Source organism: Vicugna pacos, chromosome 6 (genome assembly GCF_048564905.1).
Source record: "Vicugna pacos chromosome 6, VicPac4, whole genome shotgun sequence".
Lineage (NCBI taxonomy): Eukaryota > Metazoa > Chordata > Mammalia > Artiodactyla > Camelidae > Vicugna > Vicugna pacos.
Genome location: NC_132992.1, coordinates 22338253 through 22357229, shown reverse-complemented (window position 1 = coordinate 22357229; position 18977 = coordinate 22338253). Strand labels below are relative to the sequence as shown.

At 52.4% G+C, this 18977-nt stretch overlaps 1 protein-coding gene across 3 annotated transcripts in view; it reads right to left on the bottom strand.

The window, feature by feature from the left end:
- The window catches only part of PLA2G4E (phospholipase A2 group IVE), a 59733-nt gene that overhangs the window by 16442 nt on the left and 24314 nt on the right, over positions 1–18977 (bottom strand). For 2 of the 3 annotated variants that reach the window (XM_072962618.1, XM_015237166.3), the window contains 8 exons: positions 12244–12316; positions 6614–6750; positions 4810–4941; positions 3762–3802; positions 2120–2162; positions 1542–1605; positions 318–478; positions 147–233 (listed from right to left, as the gene is read on the bottom strand). In XM_072962618.1, the coding sequence (XP_072818719.1) occupies positions 147–233; positions 318–478; positions 1542–1605; positions 2120–2162; positions 3762–3802; positions 4810–4941; positions 6614–6750; positions 12244–12316 (738 nt within the window). Of the gene's footprint in view, positions 1–146; positions 234–317; positions 479–1541; positions 1606–2119; positions 2163–3761; positions 3803–4809; positions 4942–6613; positions 6751–12243; positions 12317–17542; positions 17651–18977 lie in introns of those variants that run through there. The other variant, XM_072962617.1, reaches the window with a different exon arrangement.

The following is an 18977-nucleotide window of genomic DNA, read 5'->3' as shown; positions in this document are numbered from 1 at the left end:
ATCTCCACCTAAGACCCCTCCACCCTGCCTGAGAGACCCCTACAAGTCATCTTCCCCTATGCGCCCCCTCAGCCTCTCCCCATCTCCCTCCCTCCCATCTCCAGGCTAAGTTGCCCAGGGGCCCCTTCCCAGACCCAGACCCTCACCACAGGCAGGTTCACTGTCTGGCCATCGGGGAGGCAATCAAGGGGCTGGCAGACAGGGCTGTTCTTGTGCGCACAGCAGCAGCAAAGCTGGAAGGGTGGATGGCTCTATGATGGGGGAGGGGCTCTTCTGGCCCCAGTCCCCACCATGGTCCCCACTGCCGCAGACTGTACCTTGCAGCTCCACTGGCTCTTGGGCACCTCCATGTGTACCTGGGGCTGGAAGTACTTGGGGTAGTGGAAGCAGGCAGGGTTTGGGCAGCAGGGCTCCCGGCTGCATGAGATGCGCTGGGTGTGCTCGAAGGACTCCATTACTGTCACCAGGAAGTCCTTCCCTGGAAGAGGGGATGAGAGTGCTGAGACCCCAAGGAAGCCTCTCACTCCCCACCCCAACTGGGCCCAGTACAATTCTTTTTTTCCCGCTTGACGGAGGTAGTGGGGATTGAACCCAGGACCCCATGCATGCCAAGCACATGCTCTACCACTGAGCTGTATCCCCAATCCCAAATCCATGGTTTTTTTTTTTCTCCCAGTGGAGGTCCTGGAGGTTGAACTGAGGACCTTGTGCACACTAAGCATGAGCTCTACCACTGAGCTATACCTGCCCTCATCCGGGTCCAGTAAAAAGCCTAGCTGGAGGTACTCAGGACAGAGATTTAGAATCACCAGGGGCACTGGTTAAAATGTCTCAAAGAGTCTCATTCTGAAGGGCAGGGCAGGGTGGGGCCCAGGAACTTGCATTTTAACAGGGCTTATGTGTGGGATCTGAGATGCTGAGTCCTCTGGACTAGTCCTGGGTTCACTTCTCTACAAGGTGCTCCAGAGTCACAGCCCCACTGCACTGAAAGCAGGTCCTTGCCTTACCGCGAGTTTGGGGGTAGAGCCTTCTCCCCCCGCCCCGCCACCACACCAGTGGGGCTGTGCCTCTCCTCTCTTGGGACAGGGCTGGAAGCCTTGTATGCAAGGATGCCATGAGGTCAGGTGGTGAGCTGGAGAGTCGTGTTTGTGGATCCGGAGTCCCTGCCAGCTATGCCAGCTCTGAAATGCTAGGACTCTATGAACGGTAATCTGACTAGAGGAAAGCGAGTAGCTACAGGGGTCCCGGGTGCTGTTGGTGCCCCCCTGCCCCCAGTGCTGACCACCGCACTAGCCCCAGGGGACCCTGGTCTGGCAGGGGTGCAGCACAGACCGGTGAGGACAGATGGGCAGTGCTGTGCTGTGCTTCGCCAGGACTGGGAAGCACTGAGGGTCATGCTGGTGCCTGGAAGATCAAGCCCCTTTTAGGGCAGAGGGATGACGGGTTCATGACCCCTGAGGGCGAGGTGATCTGGAAGAGTCTCCCCACTCTGGGGAGTCCACGGAGCACCCCCAGCAGGCAGAGGTGGTCAAAGGGCTCACTTTTCCTATTCTTCTTCTGCCTCCTGGATTCTGCATGAACCTCCAGGCAGGACATTTGTCGAGACTGAAACGAAGGAAGGGGAGGTCATTTTGAGCACGAGCTGCCCCCATGCACTACCAGGCCACTAACTCCCAAAGACTGATAAGGGAGTGGGGAGAAGATCTCCTTGAGTCCTGAGGCTTCAGATGCATCTAACTGAAGTGGCTGTACCGAATGGTGAAAATCTTTTTAATACTGAACTTGTGCTTGTAGAGAGATTGGAGTTGGGGAAATAGGACAAGATTGATTCTGGGAGGAGGCTGCCACCTAGTGGGTGCTTTTATTGGGGAGGTGTCCAAAGGGAGATGCTGGACCAGGGCGGTTGATGTCCCAGGTACTTCCTCCCCAGGAGCAGAAACTCAGCTGCTGCCCCCACCACTGCCCGCACCCCCACTGTCTGGCTTCAGTTAGTCTGACTCCCAGCAGGCTCTGGGACAAGGGCTCAAGCTGAGCCTGGTTTTCCTCCCACAGTTCTGTTCCCTGACAGCAGCAGTCACAGGCTGCCTCTGCAGCTACGGGAACCTGGAAGGACAATTACCACCAGCACGCCGTTGGTGATGAGGCTCTCAGGTGGAGAGGGACTGGAAAACAAAATGGGAACTCTTGGTCAGTCATATAATCCTCTACTGATTTCTCAACAAAGGTGTCAAACAGCCTGCAGAGCATCAATAAGGAGACAGCAGAGCCTTCTTCGTCCTTGTGAAAAATATTGGCTTAAGAAATCTTAAATTGTCAAGGAGAAAACTGGCACATATTTTAAACAGAATTTCCAGAAAAAATAATTATAGGTTCGAGGGAGTAGAAGAATACCTCCCCCTTTTTTTCCTTAAATGATAACTGTTCTTAATGTCCAACTAGAGACAAATGTGTGGAGTTATGAGGATAAACAGGCTGCAAGGAAAGGTGGAGGCCACCAGCTAGAGCAGATGTAAACAGTTGTGGGCAAAATTGACCCATCCTCCCTTCTGTGCTTTAATGTGTGAGTTTAACAAACAGCTCTGACCCAGCCAGAGAGGGGCCTGGTGAATATGGAATATCTTTGTGTTACAAAGCTGAGAATAGAAGCCTCCAAGGTTACATTCAGCGTAGGGAAGCCCACAGCTCCCTCACCAAAATGAAGCCCAAGACGACTGTCTCCAGATCAACTCTTATTACCAACGTTGACATATTTCATTTTGTAAGAAACTTTGTAATTCAGCCGAGAAATGTTTCCCCTCCTAAAAGTCCTGTCAAACTCAGAATTGGAGGAGAGAGCCCAGATTTTCTTGAATGTGAAACAAATGAAGTTGATTTTAATTTGTCAAACTGAATTAAAATTATATTTTAAGTTGATTTTAATAAGGCATCCCAAATACTTAAATAGTTCCAAGAGCCCTAGGTGGAAGATTCTCCTGGTGGAATTTGACAAGCCCTCTTGTTCTAGTTCCTTCCTCTCATTGTCCCCCTGTCCGGGGCTAATCATAAGTCGGGGGGGCTCAGTCCTGTCAGGGCTAAGGAGGGGAGGGAGCCGGCCACCCCATCACAAGGGGCACTGCTGCCCTGGGTGCAGGCTTGTCCCCTCCCTCACTGCTCCTTCCCTTCCTTCCTCTCTCTTTGTCCTCTTCTTCTCATACTCCGGCTCCCTGACCCAATTCCACTGGAGTCCACAACACAGTCAGACCTCCAGGACCCTAATTGGAAATGATGGGAAATGACCCCACACGTCAGCCCTGAGCCTCCCTATGACTTGGTTCTGGAGTTGGCTGCAGACAGGGCCATCATCTGCTTCGGGCCAGGGTTTGGGGGAATTTGTTCTATCAGTTCTGGGTCCAGGAGGAGACTCCTTGGTCCTGACCTCTTTGTCAGCCCGGCCTCAACAAGACCCCATCATTGTGGTGGCGGGAATTATTCCCAGAGGCCACGCTCGGAAATGCCAGCGAGCTGAGGCAGATGATTTGGCCAGAGTACTAGATCCTTAAAGCAAGACTGACATCAGTAGAACTGGATGAGCAGAGGTGGGGCCCAGGCACCTACAGTATTCAGAAACTCCAAAGTGATTCTGACGCCCAGTGAAGAGGGCTGGGGTAAGAGTGGAAAAGGGGGGACAGCCAAAGGGAGGACCTGGCTCTGCAATGCCTATGCCCAGAAGCTGCCCTGGGGTCAGGACCTTGGTGGAACTCTGTGGGCTGGAGCCTACTCACCTCTCTTCTAGCAGGAACTCCACCTCCAGCTCCTCCATGCCCTGCATGGGGAGGAAGAGATGGCAGTTGTGAGCTGTGTCTATACCTCTCTGCAGACCAGGACCCTCTGCCACCCCAGGAGACCCTGTGGACCTGCCCCCGTCCTTCCTATGTGGCTGTCCTGCTGTCCTGGAGTAGGGGCAGCTGCTCCTGGCTCCTGTTGTCCCCTCTGCCTCCCTCTGACCCCAAGTCTTTGATATCAGGAACATCACTGACCACTCAGGGGAGGGGAGGGTGTGGAGCCCCAGCAGGTAAGTCCCTCTGCCCCAGAATATTTTCCTTTCATCTTCTCCCTCCAGCTTCCATTGCTCTCCTGCCTCCCCAAGGGGCTCAGTGCCAGGGGCAAGGGAGAGCCGAGATACTGCCCTAGGCAAGCTCCACCCTGAAGGCCGGGCCCTTTCCTTCATCCACTGCTTCGCATCTCTTGCTGTATAACTTCAGGGAGTCATGACCTCAGTGGATCTTTATTTCCTTGCTAGAGTGTAAGCCATGTGAGGGCAGGGATGCTCATTCCCTGATGTGTCCCCAGTGCCTGGAACAGTGCCTGGCCCACAGTAGGCATTCAAGTACTTATTGAATAATTGAATCCATAACATCCTTTCCAGCTCTGACTTCCTCTGATTTACAGATGTTCCCTCCTTTACCCTTATCCTCTGGAGCCATGCCAGCAGCAGGACCCTCGAGGGAAGAAAGGGAACCAACACTTAGCTATGTCTCCATTTTGTACGTGGACAGTGCCGGATGCTTTATCACGCATTCCCGCTTAAACCTCACAGCGACCCTGTGTGGCAGGTATTACTATTGCCATTGTGAAGACAGGAAACAGAACTCAGAGTAATTAAGTCATTTCCACCAGGTCACACAGCAAGCCAAAATGCTGGGACTTGAATAGTAGCACTGTCTTCTCCCACCTTGGCTACAGAGAGAGAAACCTGTGAATTGGCATCGTAAGAATAACCAGCTGCCCCCCGTGAGGCAGGAGGCTGAGGATCGGGGCACCTGCACCCACCTCTGGGTTGAGTGGGAACTTCAGGTGGGTTTTCTTTCGGAAGCAGAGCTTCGTGAGGTCATAGAGAACTGTCAAGAGATGGTCATCTGGTGTCACTGTGTCTTCATCACAGACGCTCAGCTCTAGCACGTTCTAGGCGAGAAGGGGTGGGTGCCAGTCTGGTTAACAAGGTTGCCCCAACTAATTCCTAGGATGAGAGGCCTAACCTTAGTCCTAGTGAGGACATGGGTCTTTGGCATGGGGACCAGCAGAGCTCAGCTGTGAGGGACATTTGTAGGGACATGAATTAAGGGAGGAAAGTGTCTATTCCTTCCTTTCCAACTCTCTGAAACCTTCCTACCCCTCTTCTCTGACTCTCCTACTGGGGAATTTTGCTCTTTTGCAAGCTTGGCAGGGGCCTGGGAAGTATGAGGGATTTCATTTCACCTAGGGGAAGGATGGAAGGGCAGAGCAAGCAAGACCCCTGCCAAGACATAGACTATGTGTAGCACTGGGACCCAGGAGCTGAAGACAGTTCCTTTGGTTCTAGAAACCCCAGTTCAGGGAAGCTAACATCTTAACACTCCAGAGGAGTGATGTGGCCAGGATTATAGGGGCTTTGATGGGACTGGGGTGACATATTGGAACTCTATCCTTTGGCTCATCAGCCCCTAATGAGGTCTCATGGATGGTCCCAAAGCGGCATGCTAAGGGTGGAGCAGCCACCCTGTCATCTAGCTGAACTTTGAGGTCAATGATCTTAAGTGTCATGGATTAACCTCTGATGAGCCTCTGGGTCTCGTTCCAGGGATCCTGGGAGATGTAGGTTGGGGCTGGGTTTGTCTCTTTGTTCCCTACCTAGCGAAACTGAGGTGGTTCCGGGGGTTCCCAATCAATGAGATCTGTTGACTTTGCAATGACTAGAAACCAGGTGTGTTCCAGAATCAACCCAGCAGCCCCATAGATCTTCAGACAAAAGGAACACGAATTCCTGTTTCAAAATGGAAGGCTAAGCCCATTACCAAAATCCTCCTTTCTCACCAAAACCATATATGTGATAGAAAAGATACTTTTAAAACGATAAATATAAAGCCCTTTTTGAAAACAAAAAGGATACATCATGAGCTAGAAATAGAGAAGCATCACTAAAATATGAAAGCAGTAAGCTGGATGGAGCTGTCAAGCCTCAAGTGCCTCAAGACTGGGATTGATGCCACCATGATGAAGCCAAGTTTGTCTTAAAGGCACTCTGCTGAGTCACAACTCAGGATGTTCACAGGAGAATTCTCCCTCAGGAAACGCGCACTCAACTTGTAGTCACCATGTGTCTGAAGAAGACTAATCCCATGAAACAGCAGCTCAGCAAATGAAAGAGCACACACTCAAGGAATTAGAAATAATAAAGCCATCTAAAAGGGATTTAAAAGATACAGAAAGCCCTCTGGCTGGAATGAGACTGGCCTTGGATTTAGCGAGTAGAGTGGCTCCTCTCTGTATTCTCCTGCTTGAAGTATGGTCTGGAGGTTACCAGAAACACACTCTATTTTGGGTCAGGAGACACCCAGTTTCAGCAACAATTAGGTAGAAGGACGAGAGAGACAGGCAAGAAGGTAGAAGGGTAAGTAGACTCAGAAGGACAAGCATGAGCTGGGCAGAAGGAAGGCATGCGTCAGGGATGGGAAGACAGGGCAATGGAGGACAAGAAGTCAGCAGGAAGAAAGACAAATGGGCCTGAGTAGGACCCGCGAGCGAAGAGAAGGACAAGCAGCAAGGTGGGGACTAGAACTGCAAGCAGGGCAGACAGGTGCAGGCCTCCACATCTCACCTTCACTCGGCTCTGGATCTGGAAGTTGAAGGTCTCATTCCACTCTGGATTTGGGCAGTTGGAGATGGTCCGAGTCCTCAGCCTCTTACGAGAGGCGGTGGGCAGCCAGAGGCTCACAAAACAGTCCGTTTGGCTCACTGTCCAAGGAAGACATGGGTGGGAGGGGAGGGTGAGGAGCCAACTCAGGTCCAAAGGGCATGGAGGCAGAAGCCAGGGCAAGGCCCTGTCTCAGCTCCAGGTCCCCTCCTGACTCCTCGGTCTGACTCTTCAGAGACCTTTGTCCCAGAACACTGGGAAGGTCACAGACTGCCAGCTAGAGGTCTCACAGAGGGGACCCAGACCCCATGGACTGTTCTCATGGATCCAGGTGGCCTCTGGCTCTCTGAGCAGACACCTGTTGGCTTGGGAAAACATACAGCTACAGAGTTTTCCCTCTGCCAGGGGAAAATTTGGAGGACTAGCCCCCAGGGGTCAAGTTTATCTCTTGCCTTAGCTCAAGGCACCAGGGAAACCAAAGTAGGGCACAGCTCTTCCTATGGGCTAAGGAGAAGCAAGGATTAGAAGGGACATAGTCTGCCATGAATCAGCCCAGATGGCCCCCATGGGAAAGGGCTTGAGAGGAACAAGATATTCAGCAGGATTCAGGAGCAGGGACTACCATCTACATGTGACTCAGATGCACCCAGCCGGCTCTTCATGTCTACACTGGTGTAGTACGTACAGATGGGGTGCATGACCCAAGCATGGGTGTGGGACTTAGGAAGCCCTCAAGTCTAAGGCCACATACTTTATTTTTCATTTGAAAGAACAACCCCATTGCAGTGCTGCTGTGCATGCTCTGGAGAAGGGCAAAGGCTGTGATCCCAACAGGCCCTCCTAAAGTGAAAGAAGGCCTCCAGGGTCTTCTGTTTGGAGCAACAGAAGGCATAGGGTGAAAAATGGCAGCCCAGCCCAGCTCCTTCCCTTCATTCTACCGGGGAGGAGGGAGGGACAGGTACCACGATTGCCCTTGTCACTCTTCCGGCAGTCTGCTGGGGCAATTCCCAGGGTACCCACCAGAGACAGAGAGCATGGGAAAAGTCGTTACAGTTTCCAGTGTCAGAGTCTATTAGATGGTAAAGCTGGGTGGGGATGAGAGTTCTGTATTGACCGGACTGTTCCAAAGTAGTTCGTAATTATAATTAATAATGTCCTGTGAGAGTGGAACCAGAGGTGTCCCCCAGACTGACATAGTCCTACACTGTCACTATGGGGAGGACTTTATCAGATTTGATGACCACGGTGTGCCTCCCAAGCATCCCTAGCTTCTGATTTCATCCCCAACGTCTGGTTAATCTTTGAGGGCTCACCATTCAATGAATTGGAATTCACGACTTCCTCCCATTGAATAGAGGTGAGACGGCACTGTCCTTTAGATGTCAAAATCATCATTAATCCAGACATGAAGAATGACCAAAACCCAACAAAATAAAAAAAAATAGTGACATCATCCTCACCTTTCCTTCCACACTCAACCTGTTCCTCCTCACCGTTCACTCAGGCGTCCTAACCAGACACCAAGTGTCACCCTTGACTCTCACATTGAATTGACTTAACTCCTTGGACCTCTCTAGCCTGTCCACTTCTCCTTATTAGCACAGCCACTGCCTTGGTGTAGGCTACCTTCATCTCTGCTGCCATGTCCCTACTGGGCACCCTGTCTTCTGTCCTGCCCTACCCTATCTTCTCTCTCAAAACAAACCGAAGGACTCTTTTTTGATCTGATCATGTCACTCCTCAGTTTGAGATCCTTCAATGGCTCCCATCTGCCCCCAGGAAGGAGTCTCACTCAGCATGGCTGCCCCTCCCTCTTCCACAGCCTCAGCCTCATCTTTCCAACCTCCCTATCATCACCCCAGCCCCTGCCCTGCCCGCCCCCACCACAGGCGCATGCCCACACACATGCACACATACACATTCACACGCATGTGCTCACATTCTCACTCTGGACTCCGGCCAAACCCAGTCAGTTGTAGGTCTCAGAAAGCCATACTGTCTTGCCATGAACACCCTTCTCTTCCTCTTTCACACCACCCTTCCTTGGTTGGCCTGTTCAGGTTGCAGAAAGGACCTCCTCTGGAAGCCTTGCCTGAGCCCCCAGGTCTGGGCCAGGTGCCCTCCGAGCCCAGAGACCTCTGCTCTGCTCCCAGCGGAGCACTGACTACCCTACATGACAACAGCACTTTGACACATCTGTCTCCACTGCGTCCTGTCCCCTGTCCCCTGTGAAGTCGGGGAGACTGAGTGTTGGCACTCACTAGATATTTGTTAAATGAGTACAAAAGCCCAACTTCCTGCGAACGGGCTGTATCAGTACCCTAGAAATCCTGGGCTGAGTCACTGCAGATACAGGTAGGCAGGTTGGCATGTCTAATTGTTCTGCCCAGTCCTCCTGGACGCCTCCCTTGACTTTTCCTGGACACTGAGGCCCCTCCTCCTGGTCTGCCTCCCTGTGCACAAGGAACCTGCAGCCAGGGACTCCACCAACCCTACACTCACGTGCTTGGCATGATTTGAAGGAAACTGTAAAGGCCCCTTTCCTTCTAAAATCCCTTTCCTATCATCAGTCCATGCCTAAAATTCTCCCATTAAATCCATTAAATAACGTCTCAATATTTTTGGCCTAAGGCTAAAATCCCTAAGATAAAAAGACTCCTGAAAGAGCCAGGATTGATCAGACACCCACACTTCAAGTGTTAGTTTATTTCTCAGTCCTTTCGCAGAGAGCTGTTCCGCCTCCCTTCCCACAGGGTTGGGAAGGAGAGTGTGGCTCAAGAGTGGGTAGTCCTGGGGAGGGAGGGGCGATGGAGGGAGGCTGCCAGGTCCAGATGACAACCTGGGGCATCATTAGCCGACTGTAAGGATAGTGACTGTCATGTTGCCAGTGAAGAGTGGTTAAGCAAGGGTGACCCAATTCTGAGAATTTCAGGGACTGCAGGGGATTTCCTAGGCATAGATAGTTCCTAGTCTTTGTTCCTCATGAAGTGTCAGAGGGCTTGGTCATCTGAATGTCATGTCTCCTTTCCTGGAATGTGGGTGGCCAAGATAACTCAATGATCTGTACAGAGGTCAAGAACATTATCTTCCTCACACCTTTGAGACACCTGCCTCACACCGCCTTGGGGTGCTGGTTTGAGTTTTAATTTATTTTCCCAAGAGGAATGAAAATTCGTGACTGCTGGGAAATTCCCAAGCTGATTCTCTCCCAGTCCTGGCCCAGGGAGTCACCCCTGAATCTTATCCCTGAATCCCTTCTCTTTTGGGCTCCTGGAAATCTTGGAAACTCAGGCACCCATTACAGGACTGAGCCAGAGAGGAGCTTGTTTCTGATCCAAGCTAGAAGGAAAATTTGGGGCAAGGGTCACCCAGGACCTGCAAGATATCAGGATAGTCTCAACCTAGGTGAGGCAGCTACAGAGCCCAGCCTGTGACAACTGTGGATCCAGACACAACGTGACCTGGGCTGACACCCCCAGCCACCATGGATGGCCCTACCTTGTTCCTCAGGGGAAATGAGGAAAACATAAACAAGGGGCTCCCAAAGGGGACCGGGTACCCTCAAAAGACAGCCTGTGTACCAGACACATATGTGGGGAAGGGAAAGAGGAGGGTGATGGAGTGGACCTCAGTCCATTTCTCTGGCTGCCTGTTCCCCCATCTCAGCTGCACCTCTGGGACCTGTAGGTGATGGCTGTAGCAGGGAGAAGACAAAAGGAAGGGCCCTGGATGATGGAAAGGTCTGAGCACACAGGTGCAGGCATGCTAGGGGAGTGGGAGGCCAGCGTGGACCTGCAGGGCTGGGACAGACACACCTCCAGAGGGGTGGAAGCAGGTGAGTGCAGCTGTGGGCATGTGGGAAGCTCAACCATCCCCAAGGGGAGCGGGGTGAGGTGTCTGATGACTCATGTGGCGTGGCAGGAAAGGCAAAAGAGGCAGCCAGTCCCCAGGTCTGGGGGATACTTCCAGGCTCCTCGGATCATTCACAGTGGCCTGGGAGGCCCTGAGAATCCTGAGAAGTCCCTGGCCCTCTGGCCAGCCTCATGGCAGGGCCAAGCCCAAAACTCTACTGGATGGAATTGCTCCCCCTGGCATGGGCTCTGGACACTTGCCTATCCGGGGACCTGGTCTGAATCCTGCCTGATCCCTTTGCTTTCTCTGGGGCTCCAGGGCCCTCCCTCCTCCACCCTTCACACTCATCCCGCATTGCAGTGTTGCAGGGGCAGCTTCCCAGCAGGTTTATCAGCCTCTCCCACCTGTGCTCCTGAACCATCTGCATATTATCAGGAAGTCCTGTAATCAGGTGCCCATCACTTAGATTCCTGTCCCTCCTCTGAACACCCAGCCTGCTTCTCCTGGCTGGTCTCCTCCACCCTCAGGAGTCCAGACCTGGGATCAAACACTGATACTGCTTTAGGCAGTTAATCCTCATGTGCAAAACAGGCCCCACAACATTGCCTTCATGTTGTTGGGAGGTTGAATGGTGTTTGGACATCTGGCCCGGGGCCAGTCCCTAGCAGGTGCTCAGGGACTATGGCTCCTCTCCCTCCCTCAGGAGGGATCCTCCCCCAGATTGGGCTCTCCAGAACTCTGGATGCTCACACTCTGCCCCCTCAGGCCCCAGGCCCTCAAAGCAGCCTTCCTTAGCTACTCCCAGCTTTCAGTGTCCTCCTCCGGGTCTAAATTCTGTGGTGACGAGATTAGAATGCCATCCCCCATTACTACTCTATAAGTGCTTTGGGCATAGAGTCCTCGCCTTGTATCACGGCTCTCCCAGCCTAGGGGGAGGGCAGTGTAACAGAGGTTTGGAGAACACGGAGTCCTTGGGCCATTCCTATAAGGTCATTAGTAAGTGGGGAACCCCTCTGCTGTGGGGCCTTGGTAGAGAGCTTTCTCCTCCTCGGAGGCCAACTTTCCTTCCTGGGTGGCAGAAGATGAGGACAGCATAGGGAGAAGCTTTTGTTCTCCTGCCAATCCAGATGCCTTCATTTCTTCCTGAAGCCAGAGACTTCCCTGGGCCCCTGTGGCCTGACAATGGAGCAGGGGCTGGGATGCAGGGGAAGTTAAGGCTGCAAGAAGATACTGCACCAAGAGCCCTGAGTCAAACACACATGGGCCGAGCTGCAGAACCAGGAGCTTTGGGGCATCTGGCAGGCGCTGCAGAACCCATTTTCCTGAGAAGGGCACTGGGGCTAGGCCAGTATGTGGTGTCCATCCCTAACCGCCCTTAAACTCATGCAGAAGCAAGGAGCAGCCATTGCCCAGTGTGGGAGAAGCAGGTGCTCCTGGAATGGATCCCAGGGAGGGGAGGGCGAGGAGGAGAGGGCAAGGAGGAGAGAGCGAGGTGAACAGTGCTCTGGGACGGGCTCTGCAGAGGCTGGTAAGTGCCAAGTTTATAGCAGAGGGAGGGGCCTGGAAAAATGGCACAAACCCCAAGGTCTGAAATACAACCTGAATATAGAACACACACACATGCATGCACACACACTCATGCACACACACAGAGTCACATCTGACCATTTCCTTACCCAGGGTCCTGTCTCCATGCAGGCCCCATAAGCACAGAAGGGGGGATGTGAGAGGGGGCTACTCACCCAAATCAGCCTGTCGGACGTTTTTCATCCGGACGACCCTCACTGTCAGCAGATGGCATGGAGACAGCCCCTCCTGTGGATTGAGAGGACAGAGGACTCACTCTTCAGGCAATGGTGGTAGGTGACCTTGACGGATATGGAGCTGCTCAGCCCAGCATAGACTCCCACTGCCCAGACTCAAGCAGCATCCCCATGGTCGAGCTAGCTGCCTTTCTGGGCTCTGGAGGGCTCTTCTGGTCCCCAGGGGGCCTGAGGCTGCAGAGGTGAGGGGCTTAGTCCTCACCCCACTCTGGGCCAACTCTCCCTGGAAGAGGGCCAGCTTCACACCTGTTCTGTTCCTGGCTTTCCTGTCTGGATCTCAGAATTGGAAGCCCTTTCCTTGAGAGTTTTCCCCAGGCTTTGATGAGTCTTTTTACTGTTCACTCCTGGCCCATGCCCATGGCAGACAACATCAGACTCCTCCAGCCCACTCAACGGCTACATTTTCAGAGGCCTCTGAACTGGAACCCTTCACATGACACATGGTCCACTCCATGCTGCTAGAATCACTTTATACCTTTTTAAGAGAATGTACTTCTCCATTTAAAATAATATTAGGGTTTGGGGAAAAACAGAAGAGTGTGAAGAAAAAGAGTTTCCATAATGCCATCACTCAGTGAAGACCACGATTATCATTTTTGGTTGTTTTTTTAATGCTATAATTCTTTTTATTTTCAACTCAGACTGTCCATGGATAGTTCATCTGCCTTGGCTATTATCAGAGATAGTAATATTTGTAATGATATCTAATTAACACTTATTATTTGCCAGACAATTTTCTTATAGTTTCTAATCCTCCTAAGACCTTTATAACAAAGGAATAGCTATGTTTTTAAAAACTAAGCTATAATTGACATATAACATTGTATAAGTTTGAGGTGTACAACATAATGACTTGATATACGTATTTAGTATTGCAATATGATTACCACAAGAAGTTTAGTTATGCATTACCACACATAGTTACATCTTATTTTCCTTGTCATGAAAACTGTTATCATTTTGATGTTTGTCCTTCCAGCCTCTTCTGAGGCTTAATCCTAACCAGCAACAACAGGATGACAGCAGGGAATGCTGTCACAGAGTCCCTGAGATAGACATGTAAGTCATTTCAGGGCTCTCCCTCCTCTGCCCCCAACAGCTGCCTCAAAATCAGAACAAAAGCCAAGTTAACAGTCACATATAGGTCTGAGGATTCCTCTTGTGAGATTAACTCTGAAATATTGAATATCTTCATGGTTAATAACATGCTCTAACAGGATTGTGTTTTGAACTTTGTAACTTGGGCCAAAGGCTGCACACACCACTTCTCTTCTGATTCTGGAAATATGTCTGTGTCTCTGGCCCGACCCACTCTGGGCACAGAGGGCTCCTCATTTCTCACTCCCCGCCTTGGCAGAGCCTGTGTGCTGATCTGATCTGGCGAGGAGGCAGGAGTCAGCTTTCCCCCAGGAGAGCAGTTCTGGAAAAGGCTGTTCCCACTGGCCCACTTTCTCAGAGGGCAGCTAGAAGGCTCCAAGCGGGGAGCCGCCCGGGCCCCAGCCCAGGCAGGGGTCACTCCTCAAGTCACAGTCCTCCTGGCCATCAGAGCCCTTCTCCTGCCTCCAGGAGAGACTGCCTTGGCCCTGCCCAGCTCCCTTGTGTCTTCTCTGGGAGGGAACAAGCATTCACAACTTCCTGCAGGACCTCACTTGAGGTCCCCGATTTCCAGGAAGGGCTCTCTGCTGTCATCTAACCTGATAACTTCCCACGAGGCGGACCATTTCTTTCTCCTCTAATTTAGCGGCAACAACTTCAGCTACCATCTGCTACGTGTCTGCTGCATGCTGTGTTGTCTATACAATCTATACTTTATCTTGCTCAATTCTTGTAACACTGCACAGAGCAGTTATTATTAACCTCACTTTAAGATGGAGAATCTGAGCCTAAGTCCTGGGACTTCGGGCACTCAACTAGAGTCAAAGGAAACCGAGTCTGAATCCAGTTCTAATTCTTAGGCCCATGTTCACAACCATGACTATACTGTCACCTTTCTTGAAAGCGACCCTCAGCAAACACGAAGACAGGTGCTGCTCGCCCTCATCTCCTCTTGCTTGGTCTCCTCTGAGAATGTATTTTCCTGGCAGATTCTTCTTTTCACCCTGTATTCCCCCCAAACCCCAGAATAACCTCCAAACTCTGGCAGCCCTTCTACTTAAAGTGCTCTACTGACACATCCCATCATCTGTCTCTTTTTCAAACAGCCAGAGCACATCAGAGCTCTAAGGGTTCTGGGAGAATTTCCCACTTTCTAGTAGCCACAGAAGGCTATTTTGTGGTCAACCTGGAGCCTCAGATCACATTTCTAGCTCAGGAGTTTGCAGGAGACACTCAATTTCATAGCACTCTGCAAAGGACTCATATCTGCCAGCAAAAAGACAGAGCCTAGAGGGTTTGAGAGAATGCCCAGAGGGGCCATGCCAGGAGGAGGGGAGCGGGAACATGGGACTCAGGTCTTGGGCCCAGATGATTACAGGTACCAGGTCTGTGAAAAATGACCTTTGGGGATTAAAATGAGTGTACATATTTTGCTCCTGGTATAATTATCTCAGTTGGAGTGGTGTTAGATATAAGCAAAACTTCATGGCCCCAGAGGTAATTGATAACACAGTAGAAAGATGTCATAGAAAAAAAGCACAGTGTCTGTGACTATGGGAACCAGAAACCAGTGAGCTTATGGAACCCAAGTTTATGGGGTGGCTTATGGAATCAGGGTAAGAACTTCAGGGACTTTGACAAGCCCATCCCTAGGACAGGATGCCCTGGCTGGATATCAGGATGAAAGCTTAACAATAGGCTGGACCAGGCACTGTCCAGCTAGGCTGCAGTCCTGGAGTTAATCCTCCAGTTCATGGGGGCATTGGAGGGTCCTGGGGCCAGGACCACGGAGCATTCAGGGGATTGGAGCTCAAGGCAGGGACTATTTGGCAAAGAATACAGAAATGTATTTAGACACTTTAAGAACCAGAACAACGGAGGGTATGGCTCAAGTAGTAGAGCACGTGCTTAGTATGCACGGGGTCCTGGGTTCAATGCCCAGAACCTCCTCTAAAAATAAATAAATAAGTAAACCTAATTATCTCCCCCGACCCCACACAAAAAATAAAATAAATAAAAAGAACCAGAACAGCTGTGCGGGAAGGACAGCCAGATGGCAGTATTCTGGAAGCCTCTGCTCAGGCTGTAGACACACAAGACCCCAGCCTCCTCCCTGGCCTTGGCCCCTGGGGCTGGTCTTGACAGGACTCCATTTCCCTCGAGACCTCCTCAGGGCACAGCTCACGTGGAAAAGAGCTTGACTCTCAGGATTGGCTATTTTGTGATCCAATAATATCCCTTTCTAAAACCCCTAACTTTATAGATAGGACTTTGGCGAGGAGGCAGGGAACACAATTCAATACCCTCCTCTAGTGCTCCAGGTGCTGACTCCGCCTGGGGACACTGCCTCTGTTGTAGTCTAGCCACCCGAACCATTTTGCTTTGCAGAGGAGAAGACAGAGTTTGGAGAGCTGGCATCTCACACAGGGTCACGCAGACCAGAAGGGGCAGTGCCAGGACTCAGGTGCAGATCCACCTGACCGCAGGGCAGCGCCTTTTCCATCCACATGGAGGCTGGCTCTCACCGTGAATTAACCAAATCAGTTAAAAGCTTGCTCCAGGTCATGCACCAGACTAGTTAATAGCAGAGGTAGGAGTAAAACCCTCAGTTCCCAATTCAGGGCTCTCCTTACATCCCAAGAATCTAGCTTTCACCACAAATTAGTCAGAAGAATGTTTAGTTGCAGATGGGCTCTCAGGGTCAGGCTCCCAGGTTGGGGTGGGAGTTGGGAGGAGGGTCTGACAACTACATTTCAGTAGTGGTGGGGCTGAGGCCCATGCCTGGGTCAGGCATACCCCAACCAAACCAGCCCACAAGGTCTGCGTGCTGGGGAGAAAAGACAGCTCCCTGGGAGCCTGTGGGAACTCTCCTCCCAGAGCTTCTCAGGGCAGGTCCCGCTCGTGATGCCATCTCCTCCCCAGCGTGCTGGGTGTATCCATCAGCTCCTTGCAACACTCTAGTCAGAGCTCAGACCAGCCTAGTGATAGCTTCCAGGAAGCATGGGCCCTGCCTAAAAGAAGAACACTGGGACAGGGACTTTAGGGGACCCCAGAACATTTCCCAGCCAGACATCTTAGACCAAGGGTCACCTGAGAGGAGCCTCTATGGCTGTTTTCCTTTTTGTCACCCAGGCTATGTAAGGGTCAGGGCAAGAATCTCAGCTCTGACTCACCGACCCTCCAGGACCATAGAGGGATGAGGGAAGCTCTCAATTGCTTCATGGCGCCCTTCAAGGTAAACTCCCTACTATGCAGGTCTCCCCAGGTCCAGGCTCCTGGAGGCTCAATGAGACAGGAGAGACAGGGATGCTGTTGACCAGGAGCCCCTCCAGCCCCTGAGGGCTGTAGGGGAACATAGGCCAGAAGGTGATGTCTATCCTGGCCCAGCAGCAGGGCACCAGGTACCACGTAGCATGGAGCGCCCCTCCTGGGTTCCTTGGGGGCTGAGCAGGGTCTTCACTTCACACCCCAAAGGGACAGGACACTTTGAGGGCATCACTCATCTTATTCTGTGATTTAGTGTGGGCCAGGTGAAGGTCAGGAGGAAGAAGTTGCTGCTGACAGCCCTTGCCATGACATGCTTACAGCAGGAAGACCGAGGTAGATGAGAAAGCTGAGGCAGAGCCAGTCTAGAACCCAGGCAACCTGACCCACGAACCTGGGGTCTCCCCAAGAGGCTGGGCAGGGGCCATATAGACCGAGGAGTCTCAACCACAGACCCAGTTGGGGGCCCCTTGGCTGATGGTGACAGGCCCCCATCCTCACCAGACACCACACCACGTGCTCTCACGGCAGTCTGTGGAGATGTCCACAGGGTACATGCCTACTCACCACTGGGCTGGGCTAAGCGTGACCACCCCAGGCAGTGCTGAGACTGTCCTCCTGGCCCCAGGCTGGCCCTGAGCCACTCTACAGTGTCTTGTCAAGCCCGTGAATACCCACAACTGGGCCATCCACCCAGGAGCCAGGCCCCAACTGGGCCAGATTGCATCCTCAGGTGCTAGGGAGGGACTGCCTGCGCCGAAGTGCCCCATGTCTCTGGAGTCTGCAGTGCCCCCAGCCCTCCATGAGTCTGTCTCCGGCCCTCAGCCCCTGGCCCTCCCACCCGGTACTGCTCCCTCACCTCCATGGCACAGGTGGTCGGGGGCCTGCCATCTTCTGCTTGGCATGAGTCTGGCTGGGTGTGGGAGACCCAGACGGGCATCTGCCTCTGGAACATTGTGAGGCTCTGCAGCTGGGTGGCGAGCTGGGGAACTTATACTCTGACTCAGAGCTCCACCCTCTGGCTGCCTCTTGGCAGTGGCTGGGATTGCCCGGGGAGGGGTTTAGGTGGGTAGATGCATGGGGGGCCTGGACCTAGGCCTCTGAGTATCAAGGGATCCTCAGGTCTTCAGATCTTGGAAATGCAGGGTCAGCAGTCTGCTGCCCCCAGAAGCTCAGAACAACCAGTCTGTCCACTGGAACAGGGAGTGGCAGGAAGAGGCTGCTGGACCCTCACAACTTTAGGATGAGCCCAGCAGTGATTTGGGAAAGCCCTTTCTCTGCATCTTCTCGAGGTCATGCTCAGAGGTGCCCCTCTGGGGAATGGTGCCCTCCCTCCTAACTCCACTGAGTCCCACAGCTTCACACCCCAGGAGCTGTGGGCAGGGATCTCAGGAGAGTCAGGGGCCATGGCCAGGACTCCTGAAGTTAGAGGATGAAGAAAGAAAGTAAACGCCTGAATCCTTGGTGAGGAGACGATCAGGGGTAAGTGCTCCCCACGCTCCCTCCTGGGAGGCTGGGTCAGGAGAGGGTGTGTCCAGCCCCTGCCTGGTCTCAGGCAGCCTTGAGGATGCTCCCACCCCACCCAGCTGATCTCTATCTCTGGCCCAGTGGTTGGCTGACTCGGGGGGCTGGTGAGGCCACTTCACTTGCTCGACAGCCCAGTTGGGTGGACTGCGAGTTTCCTGCCTGAGCAATCGCCTGGGGCCCCACAACCGGCTTTTCTGGCCTGTGGATTAAAGTGATTTTATGAAACTAAGGGTGAGATCTGAATGCAGGGCTAGCTGGGCCTGAGTGCAGCAATGGAACCTAGTCAGTGGTATCTGTGGGGCCTCGTCCTGTGCCAGGTGGCGGACATTCCCATCCTGCCCCACTCTGCTTTTCACAACCTCCAGAGGAGGGAATGGGGCCTTCGCTTGGACCCCTCCCAGCTCCTATCCTTCCCTGCCCCTGCCATACCCCACTGCTAAGTACACAAACTCAGCAACCACACCCTTCGGCAAACTATACTAAATTCAATTTAGTTCCAACCCCGAGTGGGCACTTACTGCATACATGCTCCTGAGAGAGGAAATCCCAGACTTGAAGATGGGGAGCCAAATGCTTCCAGCCCTAGAGGTCTGAGTCTCTAGAGGTGACAGAGGCATCCTAGAAGGATCAAGGTACACCCTTCACATTTGTAAATACCTGTGGTTCACAGAGCTAATAATTGGCTAGAAAGTACAGAAGCGGGAAAATGGGTGTCAGCTGGGAAGATAAAGAGTGGGTTTGAGAAGGCCTCATGGAGGAGGTGGCAT